Raw genomic sequence first — 25,062 nt, forward strand, 5'->3', positions numbered from 1 at the left:
AATATGTACATAATTCAACCTTGCTAGTGATTTGGGGCTGACTCCAACATGCCTTTGGATGGGAGAAATGGTTTTAGACAGTCATGGTCTGGTCATTCATCATGGAAGAGCTAAAAATTGAAAATGGTCTTGAAGATTGTGTAGAAATTAGATTAGTCATGGAAAATATGTTCCTGATTTGAAGACTGGTAAAAGCAATGCATAGCAGCAGTAATGAGTGTGGAACACTCAGGCAAATGCACTCAGCACACAGTAGGTATTAAACAAGTATGCTTGTGAATAATTGAACAGTAGTAAATAGACCATCTGATTGGAAAACCCATGTCTGTACACCGAGAACTAAGAGGACAGCTCAGATGTTGCAGCAATCCACAGGTCTCTATCTTTCTTCATAAAGATGCTTTTCAGAGGAGATGATTGGATGACATCACTGATTCAATGGACATGAGTTTGAGCAAATTGTAGGAGATGGGGAAGGACAGGGAAGCCTGGCATGCTGCAGTCCATGGGGTCATAAAGAGTTGGACACAACTGATAAGATAAGATAGGATTAACAAATAATTCTAAGAAAGAAGAAAATTTTAATTTTCAAAGGTGGGAGAGGCTTCTAAACATTGTATATCATCATAATAGCTTTACCTCCATTAAAAATGGCTCCAAACATTGAATTAAATTATAACATTTTCTGTAAATATAGATCAAGGTGGGCTAGATAAAGATCAACCATTTTCTCTCACCTGGCTTATAAATATGGAATTTGGTGGTTGGCAGGAGTTAAGAAATGTTTTTTGTAAAGGACCAGAAACTAGATCTTTTTTATTTTGTGGGCCATATGGTCTCGTTTCAACTCTGCCATTTTAGCACGAAAACAGCCATAGACAACATGTAGATGAATGACTGCGGTTGTGTTCCAATTACATCTTATTTACAAATAAGATAAGGGACAGATATGGCCTAAAAGCCATAGTTTGCGTGTTTCTTGCCTGGGGCATCAAGAGATCTAGGAAATTTAGGTTTCTTTAAAGTTCATGGGATGGCACCAAAGATCAAAAAAATGCCGAAAATTCACAAAGATAATATGACATAAAAATGACCCAGTAAACAGGATGGGATGGGGGGAGGCATCACTGACTCAATGGACATGAGTTTGAGCAAGCTCCCAGAGACAGTGCAGGAGAAGAAAGCCTGGCATGCTGCAGTCCATGGGGTCGCAGAGTCAGACAAGGCTGAGCAACTGAATAACAACAGCAAACAGCGTCCAATCTGTGCTGGTAGGGTATTTTTCCCAACATTCTTCCTTCTGCCTTGATGTCTAGGTTTGCTGGTTTTGGTGTTATCTGCTATCATACTTTTGGTGCTTACATACTTTTTTGAAAACTGATTTCTGAATAAAACTTGATATGGGTTATTACTTAATTCTTATTATATTAAAGTTGCCAAGAAAGCAATAAAATCTGCTTCATAATCTTCCAGGCAAATATTCGCTTACTCATTTGATACTATATCCATGTTCTTGGGAACGTGAGTGAGGTGGAGATGGTGACAGCTTCTTCAACCACTCATCCACTGATGGACCCTTACATTGTTTCCACGTCCTGGTTACTGTAAATAATGCTGCTATGAACGTAGGGGTGCCCTTTTCAAGTTAAGTGTTTTGTTTTCTTTGGATACATTCCCAGAGTTGGGACTGCTGGATCATATGGCGGTTGCATTTTTAATTTTTTGAGGCTCTTCCATAGCATTTTCCATAATGGCTATATCAGTTTACAAATTTCACCAACACTGCACAAGGATTCCCCTTTCTCCATATCCAGCCCAGCATTTATCTCTCGTCTTTTTGATGATGGCCATTCTAACAAGCAAGAAGTACTATTTCATGTTGGTTTTAATTTGCATTTCTCTAACGACTAGTGATGCTGAGCATCTTTTTATGGACCTATTGGCTTTTTGTACATCTTCTTGACATCCACTACATTTAAAACCAATAATCACATAATTTATGAAGTGCCAACCAACCTGTCAACAAACGCATGATGAAGAAGGAAGATGGGATCATTGGCAGATCCTGGTACCTGGGACATTGTTCCATTCATGTAGATGTGCAAGGCATTGTGCATACTGCTTTGAGAGGCATCTGCTATCCCAGTAAGCGGATTAGCAAATCCTGTTGGCAAAAAGAAAATTGGGAAAAAAAAAGAAGTTTAATGATTGAAAATCTAAGTGAGTTTCTCATTTGGGTTACAACTGCACTTGAAAAATAATTGTCTGATTCAAAACAATAAAGTCAATCATAAAATGCATTCTATATTGGGGTTGTTCATATTCCAGATACCCAGTGAGCATTTAATAAATCTTTGTAGAGTTGAATGGTGCTAATCTGGTCACAATGGACTGATTAGCCAGATGGAATTGGCTAAGCCAGTCTGTGTTCCATCCTGTTGCTTCTGCCTAGGATTCCTCCTTTAGATCCTAAAAAGTAATAAGACCTTTTTGGGATAATCAGCACAGTCACTCTCACTGCAGTCAGCCTTAAAAACATCTTTCCAGCTGTGATGTGTCCTCTTGCTTTCCAGTTCCAGTGGATACTTTTAATTTTTATTTCTGATTCCAGAGGAAAATTAAAACCTGTGATCACTGACATTACAATTCAATCTTTGACAGTCTGGAGGACTTCGGGTAATGTGTTTCATTTTGCAAAATATTTAAAAGTTAATCAGGACTCCATTAAATGGCTCTATTCATTGCACCAGGAATAATAATTATGATAAGTTATTTTTTTCTGTATGTTAATTGAGCTAAATGCTTTCTGTGACATAAGTCCTTCAGTCTTTGCAGCAGCTCTGCTGATTAGAAATTATCCCCACTAGAAAGAAGAGAAAAATGAAGCTCAGAAAAGTCCTGAGTTTTCCAAGCTTGCACAAGTAGTAGCCAAGTCGGTATTTTAACCCATATCAGTTAGACAGCAACATCTGAGCTCTTGATATTGTGTTCTCTCCCATACATTACCAGGGAATAGGTGAAGTATGGTATCATTTCAGTGTCCATTCAGGGAAAACACACAAAAAAAGTAGAACTCAGATATAAAATCAGACAAAGTGGGAGGAACAGAGTTAAACTGGAAATCAGAACCAAGCTGAAGGAAAATGCCAAGGACTTATTGAATTTCAAAATTTAGCATTATCAGGAAAACAGAAACTGTGAGGTTATAATTTTATTTTAAAAGGTAGTATAGAAACAGTGCAGACAATAGGAGGCAGAGGGAAACTAGCTTCCTTTCAAACAGTTAGGATTATTTTGTTGTCAGCTTCATTTTTAAAGTGCAGCTCTTGACTTCTGAGTTCAATGCTTTGTCTTCTCCTACTGTTGTGGCTGACAGTATCTCTGCCCCCTCAGCTGATGTTTTCACTTCCTCCTTTTGAGCTTTTACACTCATTCTCAGAGACAATATCAAACCCAGCTACCTCCGGAAGCTTAACCCAAGACCACACACTTCTCTCTCCCCTCTGACATTGCTTGTGTATGACAACTTTTATGGTTGTGTCTGTGTGTGTGAGCTCAGTTGCTCAGTCATGTCTGACTCTTTGCAACCCATGGACTATAGCCCACCAGGCTCCTCTGTCCATGGGATTTTCCAGGAAAGAATACTGGAGTGGGTTGCCGTTTCTTCTCCAGCGGATCTTCCTGACCCAGGGATCAAATCCACATTTCTTGCTTCTCCTGCATTGGCAGGTGGATTCTTTACCACGAGCACCACCTGAGAAGCCCAAGATTGTATATATATGGTTCTTAATATGTGCAGGGATTTTTCTAAAAGCTTAACATGATTATTTTCATGTAACCTTCAGAATGGTTCTACAAATTAGATATCTTCATAATCTCTATTATGTAAATTTGGATAAGGCAGTTTAGAGAGTTTAAGCAAATTGTGTAAGATTAAAAAGCAAATAAGAGAAGCTAAGGTTGGAACACAAACCTGTTTTATTCCAGGACTTAAGCTCTTACATGCATTGGTTAATTGCTTTTCCTATTAGTAATAACTCATATATCATGGGGGAATTTCTGTAGAGCAATGGTCTTTAAGCTTCTATCTTTGAGTAGAACAAAATGAAAGCTTTAAAACCATCTTTTAGGTATGCTGTCACATATTTTAAGTACTTTCTAAATTTCTTTAATTATAATTGCAAGTAGTTTTAGAGGAAAAAATTCAGGGGTAGATACTGCAAATAGTATAAATTTTAAAATAAAAATTTGAAATCATTTTATAAAAATGTATCCAGTATAATGGTTTGATATTTGCCATCATCCATGTCAAAGTTCCCAAACAAACTCTTTTATTATAGTCTGAAATTTTATAGGATTTCCTTTTTTTCCCACTAGATCTCATGTTCTTATTCTGTTTTCCCACAGGAGTATGCCAAAATGTTATACATTATGCTTGAAATTTTTTAAAAAAAATTCATCAGCCTATCATACTGTTCTGCAACAAAACTAGGTATAGAAGTTAAAATTACCTTTTAAAAACTTCATGTGACAATACAATCTAGATTGTCATTAAAAATTTTAGTAATACATATTTCATTAGAATGATGTAACACTAAATATTTTACAAAAGAAGTTATTAAATATAAAAAGTAAAGTTTTATTGAAAATTCATTTCTTAACAATACTTGTGAAAGATTGTTATCTAAAAGGGCTTCCTGGTGGCTCAGACAGTAAAGAATCTGCCCACAATGCAGGAGACCAGGCTCTACTCCTGGGTAGGGAAGATCCTCTGGAGAAGGGATGGTGACCCACTCCAGTATACTTGCCTGGACAATCCCATGGACAGAGGAGCCTGGTGGGGTGCAGTCCATGGGGCCATAAAGAGTTAGACACGACTGAGTGACTAACATCTGTTAGTTAAAAATTATTGCAGATATCTATAATACCCTGCAATAGTTGTTGCTAGAAAGAATAAGGCTCACCATATTTTCAATTCTAAATTAAAAAAAAATCATTAGTCTTGAAAACTTTATTCTCATAAAAAACTAGATGGTAATAAAAGATTTTTATAGGAGTTTCACTTAATTACTTTAAGTCTTTTTTTAGTATATGCCAAAAATGACATACCTGATTCAGCATCAAAATAATCTAATCCATCAGTGACAGCTCAAACAAAAATTCTTTGATGAAAGTAGCTACAAGTGCTTTTATTTACAAAGCACTTAACTTTCAAGATACTCGCTACTTTTTGTTAGAGCCATTCATTCCAGCAACACTGGCACCAATATTCTGAGTTCTCTGCTGGTTTAGTACCTCGTATGATTTTACCTCTTCTGGGAGTGTACTGTGATAAGTATGGATATAGGCTGGAGGTACACCTTTCTTCTGAAAAGTTGAAGGGAGATTAAGCAAGGGTAGGTGGTAAAGAAGAATCTCAGGAGATTTCTCATTCAGAATGAATTTAGTAAAATATATTTGGGAGAAAGATCTGGAAATAAATTTTCTTAAAACTCTCTGTGCCATGTACCTTTTAGTGTCTTAGTGAACCTGTAGTGGTGTTTTTTTGTTTTTTTTTTTTCAGCAATTTGAAGATACTGTTTGTAGAGAAGAGCAAACTGGGTTTAAATTCTACGTTTCTTATTTTTTAAAAAGTATTATTTTTCTCAAGTAATGTTTTGTGAGCCTTGTTTTCTTCATTGGTAAAAGAGGGAATAATTAATACCCCTCTCTCATATCCTCAGTCAGTCAGTTCAGTCACTAAGTCGTGTCTGATTCTTTGTGACCCTATGGACTGCAGCACGCCAGGCCTCCCTGTCCATCAGCAGCTCCCGGAGTTTACTCGAACTCATGTCCGTTGAGTTGGTGATGCCATCCAACCATCTCATCCTCTGTCGTTCCCTTCTCCTCCTGCCTTCAATCTTTCCCAGCATCAGGGTCTTTTCCAATGACTCAGTTCTTCACATCAGGTGGCCAAAGTTTTGGAGTTTCAGCTTCAACATCAGTCCTTCCAATGAATATTCAGGACTGATTTCTTTTAGGACAGACCGGTTGGATCTCCTTGCAGTCCAAGGGACTCTCAAGAGTCTTCAATACCACAGTTCAAAAGCATCAGTTGTTTGGTGCTCAGCTTTCTTTATAGTCCAACTCACACAGTCATACATGACTACTGGAAAAGCCATGGCTTTGACTAGATGGAACTTTGTCGGCAAAGTAATGTCTCTGCTTTTGAATATGTTGTCTGGGTTGGTCATAGCTTTTCTTCCAAGGATCAAGCGTTTTTTAATTTCGTGGCTGCAGTCACCACCTGCAGTGATTTTGGAGCCCCCAAAAGAAAGTCTCTCACTGTTTCCATTGTTTCCTCATCTATTTGTCTATTTATCAAACAATTTCTCTCACTTTTACAGCAAGTGTGATGCAATTAGTATAGAATCTAGCACAAGACAAATGCTTCCTGAATAGTACTATCATTTCTGTAAATTTTTTGCATCTGATAAATTGATAAATCCAGAGAGATGCTAACCAAGTATATGGGCCACTCCAACCACAGAAAAACTGCTTTTGCCACAAACTTCCACCCTAAGGATCCATCCCAGCACCAGACACTTCTTGACTCATGACCCCATGAACTGTAGCCCGCCACGCTCCTCTGTCCCTGGGATTTACCAGGCAAGAGGACTGGAGTGGGTTGCCATTTCCTTCTCCAGAGGATCTTCCTGACCCAGGGATGAGACCCATGACTCTTCTGCCTCCTGCATTGGCCGCAGATTCTTTACCACTGGCACCACTCAGGAAACTCCTCCTAAATTCCATTTCTCTACAAAAGCCTGCCTGCTTGCCCTCAGCCAACAATAGATGCGTCAGGGTGATCCTGAAAATTAGATTGCTATTCTAAGCATGTTTTCAGCCAGGCTAGAGCTTCTTTACTCATTTTTTTTTGCTAACTTGCCAGATGAAGCATCTAGGAAAGTCTCCAATGTTCTTATAAAGGGTATTTGAATGAGAAGCACATGGGGTTTGTCAGAATACATTGTGTTATGTGCTCAGAAATAGTTCAAAGGTACAGGTTGGACAAACACCCAACCTCTTTGTGATAAGTACCAAATTGTTAATACAGACAATCTGATTATAGTAACAATTTTAAATGGACTGTGTGTATCTAATCTCTTAAAATAGGACTGGAGAGTCCTCAGAAACAGAGACCAAAGACTGCTTTGATTTTCCATAGTCGGAAGCAGAACCTTGCACATCTTTGTATTTAAAAGAAAATATAAAATATTTGTCAAATGTGTATATATATATATATATATATATATATATATATATATATATATATATATGCAGATATGTACAATGTATGTATGTGTGTGTTTACATACACACAATGGAATACTATTCCAGCCCTAAAAATGAGAGAACTTTTGCCATTTGCAGCAACATGCATGGACTTGGAGAGCATTACGCTAAGTGAAATAAGTCAGATAGAGACAGCCAAATACTGTATAATATACCTATATGTGGAATCTAAAAAATATACCAAACTAGTGAATATAACAAAAAAGGAACAGCCTCACATATATGGAGAAGAATTTAAAAACTGTCAGTGAGGAGAGGAGGGGGCAGGGCCAGTATAGGGGTAGGTCAATAAGTGTGAACTATTAGGTGTAAAATAAGCTACAAGGATATATTGTTTACAGTATACTAACACATATATATGGAATTTAGAAAGATGGTAATGATAACCCTATATGCAAAACAGAAAAAGAGACACAGAAATACAGAACAGACTTTTGGACTCTGTGGTTGAAGGCGAGGGTGGGATGTTTCGAGAGAACAGCATCGAAACATGTATATTATTAAGGGTGAAACAGATCACCAGCCCAGCTTGGATGTATGAGACAAGTGCTCGGGCCTGGTGCACTGGGAAGACCCAGAGGGATCGGGTGGAGAGGGAGGTGGGAGGGGGGATCGGGATGGGGAATACATGTAAATCCATGGCTGATTCATGCCAATGTATGACAAAAACCACTACAATATTGTAAAGTAATTAGCCTCCAACTAATAAAAATTTTAAAAAAAAGGATATATTGTACAAGACATGGAATATAGCTCATATTTTATAATAACTATAAATGAAAGATAACCTCTGAAAATTGTGAATCAGTATGTTGTACACCCGTAACTTATACAATATTATACAGTAACTATACATCAATTTTTTAAAAAGCCTTAAAAAATGCTCCTCAATTCTTCACTGATACCATCCTGTAAAGATTGGGAGAGGAAAAATAACATTTCTCTCCATAAAATCTACAAGGGGCCTTTAAAAAGCTCTATTCTCCTACTTGTTAAGTCACCAAATTAATAGAATGTCATGGATGTAAATAATATAAAATGTGAATAAATTATTTTCTACTTTACTTCTTCACACAATTCATTTTTTGACTGGTGAATCACCTTGAAAAAATAGAAAAGATAATACCAACATCAGTAGTTTCTCGTGCCAAGATTTTATTCCCTTGTGGAATAGCGAGTCCAAGAGGAATTCTAAGCACAAATAATAGTAATTTATAGATCAAATTTTTCAAATGTCTTTCATGTACATGATCTCATGTGAATCCCAGGGGTGAATATTATCACTGTCCCAAGTTTTCAGATGAGAAGACTTGAGAAGTTAAAAAACACATTTAAATTCAAGCTAGAAACCGAGGCAATCAAGGAATTGACTATGGCTCTGACTGACTTCAAATCCCGTGCTCTTTTCTGCACACTAAAGTGTGGTAGTGTTCATACTGACTTGCTGACACACCTTGAAAACCTTTTATTATGCACTAAGAGATGAATTTAGTGACTTGCTATTTTCACCAGTTGACTATCATCAGCAAGGTGCAGAATGCATTATTGCCTCTCTCTTGTCCAAGGGTTCCCCATGGATGGAAAGTCTAACAAGCCAGCAGGGACCTTGTTAGCAGTCACAAATGCCAAAATGGCTCAAAGTTCTTTGTGAAGGGCAGTGACAGTTGCCCAAATTACTCTGTGTTATGCCTTCAAGTCTGCGTGCTACATTCCTATGGGAAATTAATAAACACAGTTTCAGGCTGATGATAACAATAGGAAATTTCAGCTTGTCACTCCATCTATCTTTCTCTTTCGTTTCTTCCCCAATAGCACTCTGGAGAGTTTTTGTGTTTGTTCGCTTGTTTTTTTTAATATTGATGCCTATCTCGGAGCCCTGGAGATTCAGATTTAATTGGTACAGAGTGGGACTCAGGCACTTGGAGTTTTAAAAACACCCCAGGTGGTTCTAATGTGCAAACAGGGTCGAAATTCAATGATTTAGGCAAAATTGCTCTCTAACCTCTAAACCTGAACTCGCACTTTAAAGACTTTACCTCTGAATGTATTATTTCTTTCACCTAAAATATTTTCCTCCTATATTGTGACAGTCTAAAAATGCTTCTGCCTTTAAAATTCCACATCATGAACTTCTACCTCGAAATTTTTTCATATTGATAACTGCTCCAACGTGTACCCATGAAAATGATGTTTTAAAAAATTGAGCAACTACTACAAAGCAAGCACTAGGTAGGCGCTTTCACATATATTATCTAATTCAGGATACTCCTTTCTAGGAAGCTGGGCTATAAATGTTACATTTTATCATGCCTGTTGGAGTCTAAAATGTGAAAAAATACATGGTTAAATTTTTGGAACAGAGTACATTGAATTTATTTGATTTAATTTTAAGTGCTTCTCTAACCTATTTTAACATTTCGTAGAGTTTCAGGGATATAACTGGAGGGGAAAAAAAACAGAAGATAGAAAAATGTACATTGATGCATGTAAAGATCAAAGGGAAGGGACAGCTGACAGCACCTCCCCCCTCCCCGCTCCCCCAGCTATATTCCAGTTCACTCTCCTGGTGCAGCTGTCTTCTGGAACTATGAAGTACATAGCCTCACAGGGGTACACACAGTGATTTTATGAGGTTGTATTTCATGGTTGAGTACTTTTTAAAAGTTTATAATTTAGATGACTTGCAGCAGAAATATAATACTGTAGATCAAAAAGGATCCTTGGATCTATGCAAGTCCCTAGTTACAATGAAGCATGAACTTTCATTCCAACTCCAAGGTTTCTTACACAAAGTGCTAGCTCTACAATCATAGATAAAATTAATTAGCATTTATGTTTATTAGAAAATATTTTTAATTTGATTCAGGAAGTCTCTTCAACTATGGGAACAAAGCAATCAAGCAAACACGGTTGTGGGCGATTGTTTACCGTTTAATTATTGGATGGCAGTTAAAAGGTCACAGTTCAGATGGTGAAGAATCCGCCTGCAATGCAGGAGAGCCTGGTTTGATTCCTGGGTCAGAAATTTCCCCTGGAGAAAGGAGGGGCTACCCACTCCAGTATTCTTGGGCTTCCTTGGTGGCTCAATCACTAAAGAATCCGCCTGCAGTGGGGAGCCCTGGGTTCAATCCGTGCGTTGGGAAGATCACCTGGAGCGGGCATGGCAACCCACTCCAGTATTCTTGCCTGGAGAATACCCATGGACAGAGCAGCCTGGGGGGCTATATACAGTCCATGGGGTCTCAGAGAGCTGGACACGACTGAGCAACACAGCACGCACAGCACAAAAGGTCTCAAATGATCCACAAATTATGTAAATTTCTTAGAAATGCAAACACTCAAACCCTACCAAAACCTGTGAATCAGAAAGTCACTGGGGTTCACCATTTGTGGTCTTTCTGGTGATTCTAATGTACACTAATGTCTGCATTAGAGAACCACTGCTCTAATTTTCATTGTTTGCCCAAAGACAATGGTGAAACCAGTCAAAATTATAGTCATCTCCATGAACTCAATAAAGAAAGTAGAATTATTTCCTGTATTATCACTTGAAATTGTTTATTGTTTTAAACATCAGACTAATTTCTCCTCTTGGTGACACCAATGTTCATGTGTGTATATGTATACTTATGTGTGTGTGTGTAAAGAAAATGACATGTAATCCTTTTCTTTATATACATATTTACACAGTATACATGTGATTTACATTATCCAGTGATTTTTTTCAACATTTTTTAGATCTTATCTCCAGTTTATAAATATATCTATAAAGTTTTCTTACACATTAATCATAATGGCTCATTATTCATTTACAATTTGCCTGAAGGTTGTTTTAAGGTAAAATTTTAAATGGCATTCCATATTCTTAGACTTGTGCATTCAGGAAAACTCAGGAGTCACAGTAGAATCATTTAGTTCACTAAATGGCACAGATTGCATCAAGCAAAGGTCTTATAGGTAAAGTGTTATTCAAGCTGCCTTCTCTTCCTTGTTCTTACTTATGACTGAATTGATAGTACCACCTACAGTTGGTATACTTCATTAGGTGTGATAAGTCTTTGATAATACATTAATATTAATTCTAACTATTTTTAAAGCAAAGGTAGAGTCACAACCATCTTAGTCTCTGTTTGCCCCAGTCTATTTTGATTTTAGCTCTGAAAGTCCTGGGTCCTAGGTATAGCCAGCTTTATAGGCACGCACCTGAGTGTTCCTCACCCAAACCTATCCATACTTGGTTTAATGCTTTGCCATTCCTGTCTTGAAATTTTTAATAATTTCTTAACAAACTGCTTCATGTTTTCATTTTGTGATATATTCTGGAAATTATATAGTTCATCTTAATTCTGGAAAACCCCATAGTCCTGGGCAAACAAGGATGGTTAGTCACACTGCAAAATTTCTATATATAATATTCCTTCATCAGCTTGATTTGATAGAGCATTTCTATCATACACGTCTATTAAATCATTTAAATGTATCCTACAAGCTCATTTATGTCTTTGCTTTTTAATCAGACAAGATCATTTAATGATCTTTCATATGCAAGTCACAGATTGTCTCTATATTTATAATTTTCTGTAATGGATATTATAACATATTTTGCATAACATGTTAAGAGTTCATGAATCATATTTTTTTCATTTGACTTTCCCAGTAATGTACTAGATAAATATTAACCAGATCTCAGAAGAAAAATGAGGGTGGTAGTGGAGAATATGTCAACTTGTACTGTCTGTCAATTTCCATAATGTAAATAATCCCATGATTGTTTCTTTCAAAGTACCAACTGGCTCTCATTGAGTAAAGGGCTGGGAAAAGATATTGTCAACTCTCAAAGCAGATATGAATTAGCACACCCTTGTATGGTCCTCACATAAAGCAGATAGAGTAAAGCTCAGCATGCTTATGCTACAAATAAACTTAGTGAGATTGAAAATCTAGACGGCACATTAAAAGTCACATGTCTTCTGAATGGCTAATTCCAAAATTGTATCAATCATCTCATTTCAAATCCCATATTTTCCCCTTATATCATTCTGTTTTTCTTCTCTTTCATATCTATAAACTTGTATATAAGAGTTATTGCTATGAATGTGTAAGAGCATACATATGCATGGATAAAAAAATTAACATCAAATAAAGTTAGGTGGTGCTAGTGGTAAAGAACCCACCTGCCAATGAAGACATAACAGGCGGGACGTGGGTTCAATTTCTAGGTTGGAAAATACCCTGGAGAAGGAAATGGCAACCCACTCCAGGATTCTTGCCTGGAGAATCCCATGGACAGAAGAGCCTGGTGGGCTATAGCCCATGAGGTCGCTAAGAGTCAGATATGACTGAAGCAACTTAGCACACAAAGTTAGCCACAGGGAAGTATAATTAGTAAAGATTATATTTACATTAAGGGTAATTATTTTTAAGATGCTTTGATTAAAATCACTTGAAAATATGTTTGAATTTTTTCATAGGTGTGCTTGCATTCATCAACCTTCAATTTAAAATAGAGTCTTCCCTATGCTAACAAATTACAAAGCCTCATCTCCATAGTTTAATTATAAATGGAAATATAATTCATATCTTTGTTATGACTTAATTACCACTTGGCAACAGAGATTACTGCTTTTACTATGCTCTCAACTCCTGTGTACTAGGCTGTTAGATTATATACTTATGCAACAATCCTCACAGTAACTCTGTAAAGAGGATACAATTGAAGCAACTTTCAGGTGGTGAAACTGAAAGGTTTCTGAATGCTTAGAAAGGTTCAATGGTTTATCCAAGGTCATTCAACTGGTAAGTGGTGGAGCCAGAATTTGGGCTAGTTGTCTATCAGATTTCCGGTCTCAATCATTCTGTTACACTCCCTTACTTGGTGTAGAACTATTAATTATACTGAAATATAAATACATTAAGATGACAACAGATTTTCTTTTCTAGTTATAACAATACCCTTAATTCTTTATAATGAATTCCCTTAATTCTTTTTGTGAAAAAAAATTGAAAAAAACAAAACAAAACCAAACCTAAAGCATCAAGGACTTCCCTGGTGGTCCAATGGCTTTGGATATCACCTTCCAATGCAGGTGTTGTGTGTTCAATCCCTGGTCAGGGAGCTAAGACCCCACAAGCCTTGCAGCCAAAAAACCAAAACATAAAACAGAAGAAGTATTGTAACAAGTTCAATAAAGACTTTAAAAATGGTCCACTTTAAAAAAAAAATCTTAAAAAACAAACAACAAGCACAAGGCATTGTATCCAGCCCAGTTTTCTATAATACACTTCTTCAGCATAGAGAAGGCCTTTGATATTATGGACATTCCCATCCTCTTCTTTAAGATGAGTACCTTAAAACCTTCCTATCATAGGACTTCAAAGGCATGTAGTCAGTTGAATCAACCAGATTCTTTTCACAAAACACCAAGAAGTTTGGAATTCTTTGGTAATGCCACCAATATACAAAGTCAGATGTTTATCCAGTGTTTGTCTCTGTCAAATGCAATTCCCTTACTGAATGTCAAACGTTTGTAGACTATATTTTTCTTCCTTTTCCCTTGATATTTATTGTCACTTGCTGCTGTTGTCAATTCCTCTTCCATCACCACCACCCCATACATCAGCTTCCTAGGCATTTGCTCTTTTCCATTCTGCTTTTTTTTTTTAGCCACACAGGATCCTAGTTCCTATTTTAGAGGGCTATTTACTAGCACCAATACCATGCAAAGCCATATCAGAGCACAAGGTGAAAAGAAAAATCAGTAACACTGACTCTGTCTTTAAGTTTTTGATATTTCATTTTTTAGAAGTTTCTAGAATAGAGATATAACTCCATCTCAAAGATCGCTTTTATGAGTCTTTCTAAGTAGAAAGTACTATCATTTTGCTACAATTTGGATATCAACTCAGCTTAGAAATAATGTTTTTCTGAAACATTTTTTGTCCACTGGAGGTCTCAAATACTGGTCTATTCCATTGTTTAGAATTTACTTTCTAAATGAAGTTAGAAAATAGACTATGCATCAACATACAAGACAGTGACTTTATCACTTAATGAAATTTTTCCATTAATAGATAAGCATTTACAGGTATCTGTAAAGATCACATAAATTTTACAACGATGTATGAGGTAGGTATTATGATTTTCCTTATTTTGTAAATGAAGGAATTCAAGTCAAGACAGTGACCAAAGGTCAACTAATTAGTAAGTAATAGTATCAGGATTCTAACCCGGGTAATCTGTTAACCGGGCTTCCCCAGTGGTTCAGCGGTAAAGAATTTGCCTGTCAACGCAGGAAATGGCAACCCACTCCAGTATTCTTGCCTGGGATATCCCATGGCCAGAGGAGCCAGGTCCTCTAAATGTCGGACACACCTTAGTGACTAAACAACCACAAATCTGTTAACCACAACTTTATGTTTCATATAAAACTCTATTTGGAAGACTTACGGATATGACCTACCCTAGTGATGGTCTAACTTTACTACCTATTAGCTGGGTAACCTTGTCAAGTTAAATTCTCTGAATCTCAGTCCTTCATCTATGAGTGTAATATGGTATTAGTCATTTGAAAGGAGTAATTAAGATAACGGATGTGAAAGGCTGTTAGGAACTGAAAATGTAGGGCTACATTGATGTCAGCAGTGGCTTTTAGTTACAAGGGACTCTGGGAATTTGCAAGACTATTTTTTAGCAGACTGAAAAAATTTGTTTTTTCCTTTTTTTTTTCTATGGACCTTACCTGACATATTCCAGCTCATCTTTGAGGATATCAGACCCTCAGAGTTTCTCTGACAATAAACACTTGTTTAGGTCCCCTCTATTTAATAGCACTTAATTATAGCATAGCATTAATTATATTCCACCCTTTTAGTCATTTATTTTCTTTAGATTACAGTTATTCATGGCCTAGTTCTTAATTAGACTGCAAATTCCAAGACAGAAACATCTGCATCATATTTGCTAGTTATTCCTAGTGTCATATCCTTTTGCCTTTTCATACTGTTCATGAGGTTCTCAAGGCAAGACTGCTGAAGTTGTTTGCCATTCCCTTCTCCAGTGAAACATGTTTTGTCAGAACTCTCCACCATAAACCATCTGTTTTGGGTGCCCCTACACGGGCCATAGTTTCACTGAGTTAGACAAGGCTGTGATCCCTGTGATCAGTTTGATTAGTTTTCTATGCTTGTGGTTTTCATTCCGTTTGCCCTCTGATGGATGAGGTCAAAGCTGTGGTTTTTCCAGTAATCATGTATGGATGTGAGAGTTGGACCATAAAGAAGGCTGAGTGCCGAAGAATTGATGCTTTTGAACTGTGGTATTGGAGAGGACTCTTGAGAGTCCCTTGGACTGGATGGAGATCAAACCAGTCCATCCTAAAAGAAATCAACCTTGAACATTCATTGGAAGGACTGATGCTGAAGCTGAAGCTCCAATACTTTGGCCACCTGATGCAAAGAGCCAGCTCATTAGAAAATACCCCGATGCTGGGACAGATTGAAGGCAGGAGAAGGGGCAACAGAGGATGAGTTGGTTGGACGGCATCATTAACTCAATGGACATGAGTTTGAGCAAGCTCCAGGAGATGGTAAAGGACAGGGAAGCTTTGCACGCTGCAGTCCATGAGGTCGCAGAGTCAGACACAACTGAGCAACTGAACAACAATAATTCCTAGTGTATAGCAAAGTGCCTGCACAGAGTGGATACTCTATAAAAGTTTGTTGAATAAATAAATATGGAATATTTATTTTTCTTTCCAAAACCATGTAACTCCAGTTGCTGGCATAATTTTATTTGACCTTATTTTATTTTAAAGTTCTTTATTTATTTTTACAAATAAATTTCAAGTACAATAGCATAGTTATAAAATCACTTAAGCTGCAAGTTTTGGTACATGCCCTTAGTATTCCAAGGTTTATGATTGAGTAAAATGGATCTTGGCCCTGAATTGGCTCTTATGCTTTTATTTAATATGTGATCCTATCAATATTCTCCTGATGGAATAATTAATTACATATAGAGAAGACCCTGAGCTTGTATGAAAAATAGGTATGGTGTTGCTCAGCATGTAGATGATAATAGATGTTAGGAGAGAAAAGATAGGCAATTCTTTTTTCAAACAAACCATATTAATAGAAATAATTATTCATCCATAAATAATCAAATATATTTTGGGAGGTTCCATTGGAAAAAAGGACATGGAATGGCTAAGGAAAACAGAATTTCATGGCCTTTTTATACTTGTTGAAAAATGAGCTTAAGTGTGAAAATTTTATAGAAAATGGAGAAAAGTAAATAATGGCATGTGAGAGAAAATCATTTACTTTTTTTTCTCAGCCAAGAATTGAGGCTTCAACATAAGTGAAGCATCCTAGACCAAAACTAAAATTCCAAGCATTTACTAGATCCTAAAGGGTAAAAAGTTATGACCAACCTAGATAGCATATTAAAAAGCAGAGACATTACTTTGCCAACAAAGGTCTGTCTAGTCAAGGTTGTGGTTTTCTCAGTGGTCATATATGGATGTGAGAGTTGGACTGTGAAGAAAGTTGAGCACTGAAGAATTGATGCTTTTGAACTGTGGTGTTGGAGAAGACTCTTGAGAGTCCCTTGACTGCAAGGAGATACAAACAGTCCATCCTAGAGGAGATCAGTCCTGGGTGTTCACTGGAAGGACTGATGCTGAAGCTGAAACTCCAATACTTTGGCCACCTCATGTGAAGAGTTGACTCATTGGAAAAGACCCTGGTGCTAGGAGGGATTGGGGGCAGAAGGAGAAGGGGACGACAGAGGATGAGATGGCTGGATGGCATCACCGACTCGATGGACATGAGTTTGAGTAAACTCCGAGAGTTGGTGATGGACAAAGGCCTGGCGTGATTCATGGGGTCGCAGAGTCGGACACAACTGAGTGACTGAACTGAACTGAACTGAAAGGTAAAAAATTGAAAAGGCTCAGACAGAAAGACCTAACACACATCTGTTAATATGTTCACTAAACCCATTTCCTCAAACTCCTATTTGCACAACCAAACTCATACTCAGTTGTGGCCTTGTCAATGAATTGTGGACAGTAGAATGTAGGCAGTAGGTAGGTAGATCACTTCCAGTTTGGCCCATATATTCCTCCTCTAGGACCCTTCAAATATGCTTTTCCCTTATCTCCCAGAAGATGCAGAAGATCATCAGGGAGATGGGGTTTAGAGAAGCCATTAAAATGGTCATGTGAAAGACTGCTCACCAACCATTAACATCCAAACTGGACTTGGTGTGAGCAAGAAATCAACCAATTTTTATTAGGTTAGGCCACTGGGTTTGTTTGTTACAGCTTCTACGACTTGTCAGTTTGGACTACCATAACAAAGTACAATAGACTGAGTATTATAAATAACAGAAATTTATTTCTTAGATTGCTGGAGGCTGAGAGTCTGAGATTAGGGTGCTGGCATTGATGAAGTTTTGATGAGAGCACTCTTCCAAGTTGCAAACTGCTACATTCTGGTATACCCTCACATGGTAGACAGCAGAAAGGGGAAGCAAACTGTGTTGTCACTTACAGGGGCACTAATGCTATTCATGAAGGCTCCACCCACATGACCTCAACTAATCCCAATTAAATCCCAAAGGTCCAACTTCTAATACCATCACACTGAGGAGGAGATAGAGTTTCAAACACAAGAATTTGGAGAGAACATAAACATTCAGTCTGTACTATCCTAGCATGTTTCTCTTATACATTCTAATTACCTGTTGTAAAACAAATGCTCTTAAGTTTAATAACTTGAAAAGTCTGGAGTAAAAGAATATTTTGACATCATTTACCACTAGAGAATTAGTGCTGTTTTAAATGAAACCCAGACATAATACTGTGGTAAAGGTATATGATTTTAATTTTATGCACTTCAATGAACCCTAGGAAAAGGCACTGTGACAGAAGCTGCTACTTTTTTTTTTTTTTAACTAATACTAATTCCTTTCTTTTCCAAATAATGACTATACTAAATGTGGGGCACATGGCTACTGGCTGGAGGTTTTATTTTCCAGTTAGTTTCCCTTTAGAGCTAAGTGTGGCCCTGTCTGTGTGACCATAGGGATAAAATAGAATTGATAAGAAACTCTTCAAGGTAGGTCTTTAAAGAGGAATGGACATGTGCTCCTTTCCCCATTTTGTGTGCTTCTTACTGATTAGCGTGAAGGCATTAGAATGCCTTCTAGAGGTGGAAGTTGGGAATCAAGGACCATAGAATTGTACTACCAGTTCTGGATCATCTACCTCCACACTGTTTCATCAGAGCAAAATAAACAACCACTTTTTCAGAGTCACATTATTTTGGGTGTTTTTCTTACAATACTTTAACAGAGGAGAAATAGACTAATTCAGCAACGTCCTATTAAACTCATGGCATATGGAAGGAATCTCAGAAGGGATACTTAAAATCACAGTTGCTTTTGGTGTATATACAAGTGGGGCTTCTTATCCTGATTAATTACCATACTTCCAGTATTTATTACAACTGATCCTTTTTATCAATATATTCTTTTCTATCTTTTTAAACACCAAAGTTTTAATTTCAAGTTCACAAGCTTTCAAAGCCTTTATTGTCAAGTTACCTACTGTGAAGTCACTGTCACATGATTCTGAATTTATTCTAGTATGGAAAAGAAAAATACAGTTAGGGTTAAAATTAATGACCAAAGGTAACAGAATTCTAATACTTTGAATAAATCCTAAACAGTATTTTCTTCATTGTAATATTTAACATTTAACAAACATTATCTTATTTGATCGGAGGAAGAAATGGCAACCCACTCCAGTATTCTTGCCTGGGAAATCCCATGGACAGAAGAGCCTGTCAAGCAACAGTCCATGGGGGTCACAAAAGAATTGGAGACAACTTACTGACTAAATAGCAATAATCTTATTTGATATATGGACATTCAGAGATAATGTAGAAATATTATCTCCATTGTATAAACGAAAAAGATGTGCTCTGTGAACTTCAGTGACTTACACAAGGTCTCAAGTCTTGAGCTCAGGAGAGCGTGTAACAGGAGCAGCGGTTAGCGTGAGGCTGTTATCGCGAGACTGGCCGTTGGCGCGCTGCCGTTAGCCGTCCCCTCCACCAACGGTCAGAGTCACGGTGGTCCCCACGGCAGCAGTCTCCCAGGGTGGCAGTCTGTGGGACCTGGCCCATTTGCTTGCCGGCGTGGACACCGGGCAGGGCAGGGGCCCTTTGTTTGGCTTGTAAAAGCTCCGAAACAGCGGCGCCCTCAGTGACAGCCAGGCAGCCCCAAGCGGGAGTGGCGACCTGTGGGCTACTGTGAGGAGCGTCGATGGCGGAGGTGACCTCCTGCCTGGCCTCTTACCAGCTGCCCCGCAGCTGCGAAAGGAGCCTGTTCTGACATCTGAGGGCGGCTCCGTGAGCCCCTTCTCTGGTTGTTAAACTTTAAGAGTATTATACTTTTAGATAAAATTTTGCGGAACAGATAATAGTATTGGTTGTTTGGAGGTTTACAGGAACACCGTGACCTGACCCGTATGGTCAGCTGCAAGAACAAGAAGTATGCAACAATTAACCACATCCGTCACCTTGCCTTTAAAAGGATTTTGCAGCAAGGCTTCTGGGAGTTTGGTGTTTTCTTTTCTTTTTTTTTAAGGTGTGAACCACCCCTCTTCTGCAATAAACCTCTGTCTGCCCCAAACTGTTTTGGTATCATTTGGCCTCACTGTGCATTGGGCACAGGGACTTGAGGTGAGTAAGTCATTCTTCAAGGATCATAGTATCCTTATAATATTTCTAAACATTTCCCAGTGAGATTATGAGCTCAGAATTCGGTATTTGTATTCAAGGTTTTATGATCTACGTTTGGATTTCAGCTCTTATGATTTATGTGCTGCAAGCCGATGGCTGCCAACATACTTTTTTTTAATCTATGAAATGGGGATAATAAATAGAAATCAAGGCTGATACCAGGCAGATAAATTGTATACTAAAATACCTTATTTAGTAGTAACCTCTCAAAACTTTTTGAGTTTTAATTTTTGAGACAGAATAGATTTATAGTACAATAAAAATACACAACCCTAGGGAGTACCATTTATGTTGTATTTTATGATAATTTCATTCCCTAGCACAATACAATAAAACTTGGATGTTGCCCCTAGAGTTGTACAATGTAGTAACCTTAATGAATTTTTTAAAAAACAATTGAATAGCTTTTATCTTGAGGAAAGTGGTATCCCATCACACACTCAGCATTGAAGATAAGCTGCTATTTCACATGTATTCTCTTGGATCCGGCTAAAGCTGTAATATAAATTTCTGCTGAAATTGACCTAGATAAATAAATAATCACTTTCATCCTCTTAAATTTCACTTTTAAATGGCAAGGATAATTATTCATAGTCTCTGGCATTAAATTGATTGGCTCTAAAAAGATGGAGACTACAGTTAACCCTTGGCATTTGTAGCTGTGATATTTTAAAGGACCAGATTTTCCTAAGTAAGTTTCTTGAGATTTAGAAGTCAAAAGTTTTTTTTTTTAATTTTTTTGAAGTAGCACTGGTTTGTGATGTTATATGTTTCATGTGTTCAACATTATATTCAACTTTTGTACACACCATAGCAAAAGTTTAATTCCATCTGTCATCATACAGTTCACTCCATTTACCCTTTCTGCTCTCTCTCAACCCCTTCCCTTCTGGTAACAACTATTCTGTTCACTGTATCTATTTATTTTACTTTTGTTTTGTTTATTTATTTGGTTTTTGTTTGTTATTTTAGTAAAATAATAGGATATCTTTCTTTGTCTGACTTATTTCATGTAGCATAATACCCTCAAGGTCCATCCGTGTTTTTGTAAATGGCAAAATTTTCTATTTTTCAAGGGTAAGTTATATACCATTGTGTGTGTGTGTTTATCTCATCTTTACTTCTCATCCACTGATGGTCATTTAGGCTGTTTTCATATCTTATAAATAATGCTGTAATGAATATATATGAACAGAAGTAGTGTTAGTTGCTCAGTCACGTCCAACTCTGCAACCCCATGGACTGTAGCCTGTCAGGCTCATCTGTCCATAGAATTCTTCAGGCAGAATACTGGAGTGGGTTGCCATTTCCTTCTCCAGGGGATCTTCCCAACCCAGCAATTGAACCTGGGTCTCCAACACTGAAGGCAGATTCAGGGAATATATTTTTTCAAATTGATATTTTCTTTTGATAAAAGCCATTCTAACAGCTATGAGGTGATATCTCATTTTGGTTTTGATTTGCATTTCCCTAATAATTACTGATGTTGAACATCTTTTCATCTGCCTGTTGACCATCTTTGAAAAAATGTCTATCCAACTCCTCAGTCCATTTTTAAATTAGGTTTTGTGTTTTTTGTTTTCTTTTTGCTGTTGAGTTGTATGAATTTTGTATAATTTGGATATTAACCCCTTATTCAGATATGTGATTTGCAAGTATCTTCTTCCATTCAGTAGGTTGTTGTTTCATTTTGTTACTTTTATTAACTGTGAAGAAGATTTTTAGCTTGAGATAGTCTCATTTTTTATTTCTGCTTTTGTTTCCTTTAACTGAGGAGACACATTCAGAAATATATTGCTGAGACTCATGTTAAAGAACAAAGAGGAATAGGGAAAAGTATATCTAATCTACTTTCTCAGAAGTGGAAATCTGTGTACTTTTATTAGTGTATTGACTATGATTCTTCTATATTTTGACCAGCTAAAATGTCCACAGTTTTCACAAAAGAATTTCTTCTAAGATTCCCACATAGAGTAGAGTGATTAGTGCTGGACCATAAAAACAGATGCAGGTTAGAAGTGTATCAGAGCTCTAAGTTCTGCTCTGGCAACTTAGGGAAGCCAGAATGGGATACACATGTAATATTTTATATATGTAATATTTCTGCTACATTTTGAAATATGATGGTTATCTAGAGAAAAAGCACTTGTGCTTGTGCTGAGAACTGAAGTAACCATATACAGTACTTTCCAAGGGATGCCATTTTTACCTGAAGGCCCAATTGAGAAATTAACTATGATTATTCAGAATTAGGCAGTTTGGTAGACAATTTATTCAAAGTAAGTATGTCACTTACAACTGATGATATTTTTTGCCAATGAGAAAATTTTAGCTTTAAGCAAAAATTAGAATTTTGGAATGTTTTATTCCATCACTATAATTTTGCCAGATTCTCAGTATTTAAAGACATTCCTCATGAGATTGTTGGTGATATTAATAAATTTGACATTTAGTATTGTACAATGAGAAATGTCAGCATCTGAAAGATCTACATATTGCAGTGAACCTGTATTTTGCAAATGATCCATGTGTGATATTACAAACTAATTATGATAAAAATCATTCATAATGTAAGATAGATCAACAAATTTTAATATAACAAATACAAAAAGCTTATTGATCTGCTTTCAGCTTTGACAGTACAACTGAACATTTAAGAAATTACACTAAAGTTTTGGTAGAGAAAGATAAAGAAGATCCAGAATTATCAAAAAATATTTTTAAAACACTGTTCCTATTCCAATTTTGTATGTGTGAAGATGGATTTTCTTCAAGGTCTTAAATTAAATATCTTGTCATAATATGTTGAGTATGGAAGCAGACATAGAATCCAGATGTCTTTTTTTTGGCAAATATATAAATCAGTGTCATGCCACTCACTACTTTTTTGAAAATATATTGCAATTATGTTATTTATACTCGCATGGAATGACTAATATTATTATATAAATATTTTCAAATCTTATGTTTTAGTTGGCAAGTAGCTATCAATATAACCCACATAAAAAAAAGCTTTTTGGAGTTCTCCATACATTATAAGATTTGTAAGTAGGTACTGAAACCAAAATACAGTATTTTAGATCAATTGCTATAGAAGATTATAAAGCAGTCGTACAAATACATGAGGCATAGCCAAATTGTATTTGGTTCCTCAAGTCTCCCAACTCATAATTTTTCAGTGAACAAGTGCATAAAATAGAATTCTGGTTTTTCTTTGCAGTGTTTTTATTGCTAATGAGTGGTGGCATTTTCCCCAAAATTTATCCCAAGGAAGTGAAATCTCCACAGACCAAATGCCTGACTCTACATTTAGAAAAGATACATTGTTAACCTTCTCCTTAAAGATCTTCTAGGCCCTTAAGTTGAGATATTTATTGGAAAAAAAAATTATCCTGTGGAAAATGGCTGTTTGCCATTTTTTACCTTCAAAAGGTAAAAAAAAACTAAATGAAAACTGTCTATTATTAGTGAATACATATCATTAAACTAGTAACCTATGCCTAATTATAAGGGAAGTTGGGATGTCTAATGAGATTGTAAAGAAGACAGGTGTGGGGGGGAAAGGAAACATTTCTTGCATACACAGTCAGAGGTACTCACAATAGCCTCGATATGTAATTATTAAATACATTTTTAAATGAGGGAGAAGATGCTCATAATGTTAGAATTGATGCTCAAGTATATTGCTACATGCCTTCAAAATGAGTATTTCAATCCCTTTTATTTTTTAAGATCACCTGGTTTATTGAGAAAAGTTCATAATAAAACTGCAACTGCTATTTTTACAACTTACAAAATAATTTGATATATAAAATGAATTGGTTTTCATTATGTAAGTACAAATAGTAAAAAACTAATAATATTCCATGTGATATATTTGCAAGTCAGAGAAATCCCACATTCCTGACTTCTTCTGTTAAACGTTTTACATCAGATATTTTTAATCTGTTTACCAAGGGAAACCAGGTTTTAACCATATTTAAGTTTTTGCTTACAGTTGCAATCTATCAGAAGCTGTGTCTACATGATTAGACCCGATCAAGCCAAAGATGAAAAATTCAAGCCATGTCTTCTCTCTAGGCTATTTAATGTTACTTTTGTGATGGGAATGGCCCTCCTAATGCTTTACTGAACAACCTAATACTACTTAAAGGTCATATGAATTAGACCAGTCCATTTTTTAATCCAGTCTACTCTGGTCTAGAGCATGTAGACACCAAAGAGCACAGAATTACTAGTAGCTTTCTACCACACCCCCACCCTATGAACCACTTTAAAAGAGAAAATTTCATCTTAAGATTTCACTGCTTGAGGAGGCCTTACAGGTTTTGGCAATGAAAGAATACTTTCCTAGATGTCATATTAAGTTAATGGAACGCTTCGCCCCAAATCAATTATTCATGATATTCATTAGAAATTCTCAAAAAAAAAAAAAAGAAATTCTCACAAATGACATGCATTTAGGAACCAATTTTGCTTCTTTGAATAGCCAAAGGCTTGAAAAAATATCGTTTTGCACTTCTTTTAGAATATTTATTCACTGACAATTTTTACCAGTATCTTCTTCTTCTCCTTAGTTCTTAATAGACCCAACCCATTCCATCTGGGAAATACAAAAACCTAACCAGATTACTCAAATCTTTGAAGCCTTCTCATTTTTACCTTATAAATTATGGGGTTGCTTTTATACTCATATTCTTTTACAAATGCAATATCAATGGTATTGTTAGATATAAGGAAACATTGGCATATTAGTATTGAGTTGGCCAAAAAGTGAGTTCAAGTTTTCCAATCAATCTTATGGACAAGCCTGAATGAACTTTTTAGCCAACTTAATAATTAGGTAATTAATTAAAAGAAGTAAGTCTTACTTAACACTACAAAACATATATAAAAGATGAATATGAAACTATAACA

General features: G+C 36.5%; 1 protein-coding gene and 1 long non-coding RNA gene across 2 annotated transcripts in view; one reads left to right on the forward strand and one right to left on the reverse strand.

Moving 5' to 3' along the window:
- TYR (tyrosinase) overlaps window positions 1-25,062 on the reverse strand; it is a 112,901-nt gene that overhangs the window by 68,038 nt on the left and 19,801 nt on the right. The window contains exon 3 of the mRNA XM_043452683.1: window positions 2,017-2,164. Coding sequence (XP_043308618.1) covers window positions 2,017-2,164 — 148 coding nt within the window. The remainder of the gene's footprint in view (window positions 1-2,016; window positions 2,165-25,062) is intronic.
- Window positions 7,634-8,194, forward strand: LOC122431383. The gene is made up of 2 exons (XR_006266495.1): window positions 7,634-7,675; window positions 8,076-8,194. It is a non-coding gene; the product is annotated as an uncharacterized LOC122431383 (long non-coding RNA).

Source organism: Cervus canadensis, chromosome 29 (genome assembly GCF_019320065.1).
Source record: "Cervus canadensis isolate Bull #8, Minnesota chromosome 29, ASM1932006v1, whole genome shotgun sequence".
In the NCBI taxonomy this organism is placed as follows: Eukaryota; Metazoa; Chordata; class Mammalia; order Artiodactyla; family Cervidae; genus Cervus; species Cervus canadensis.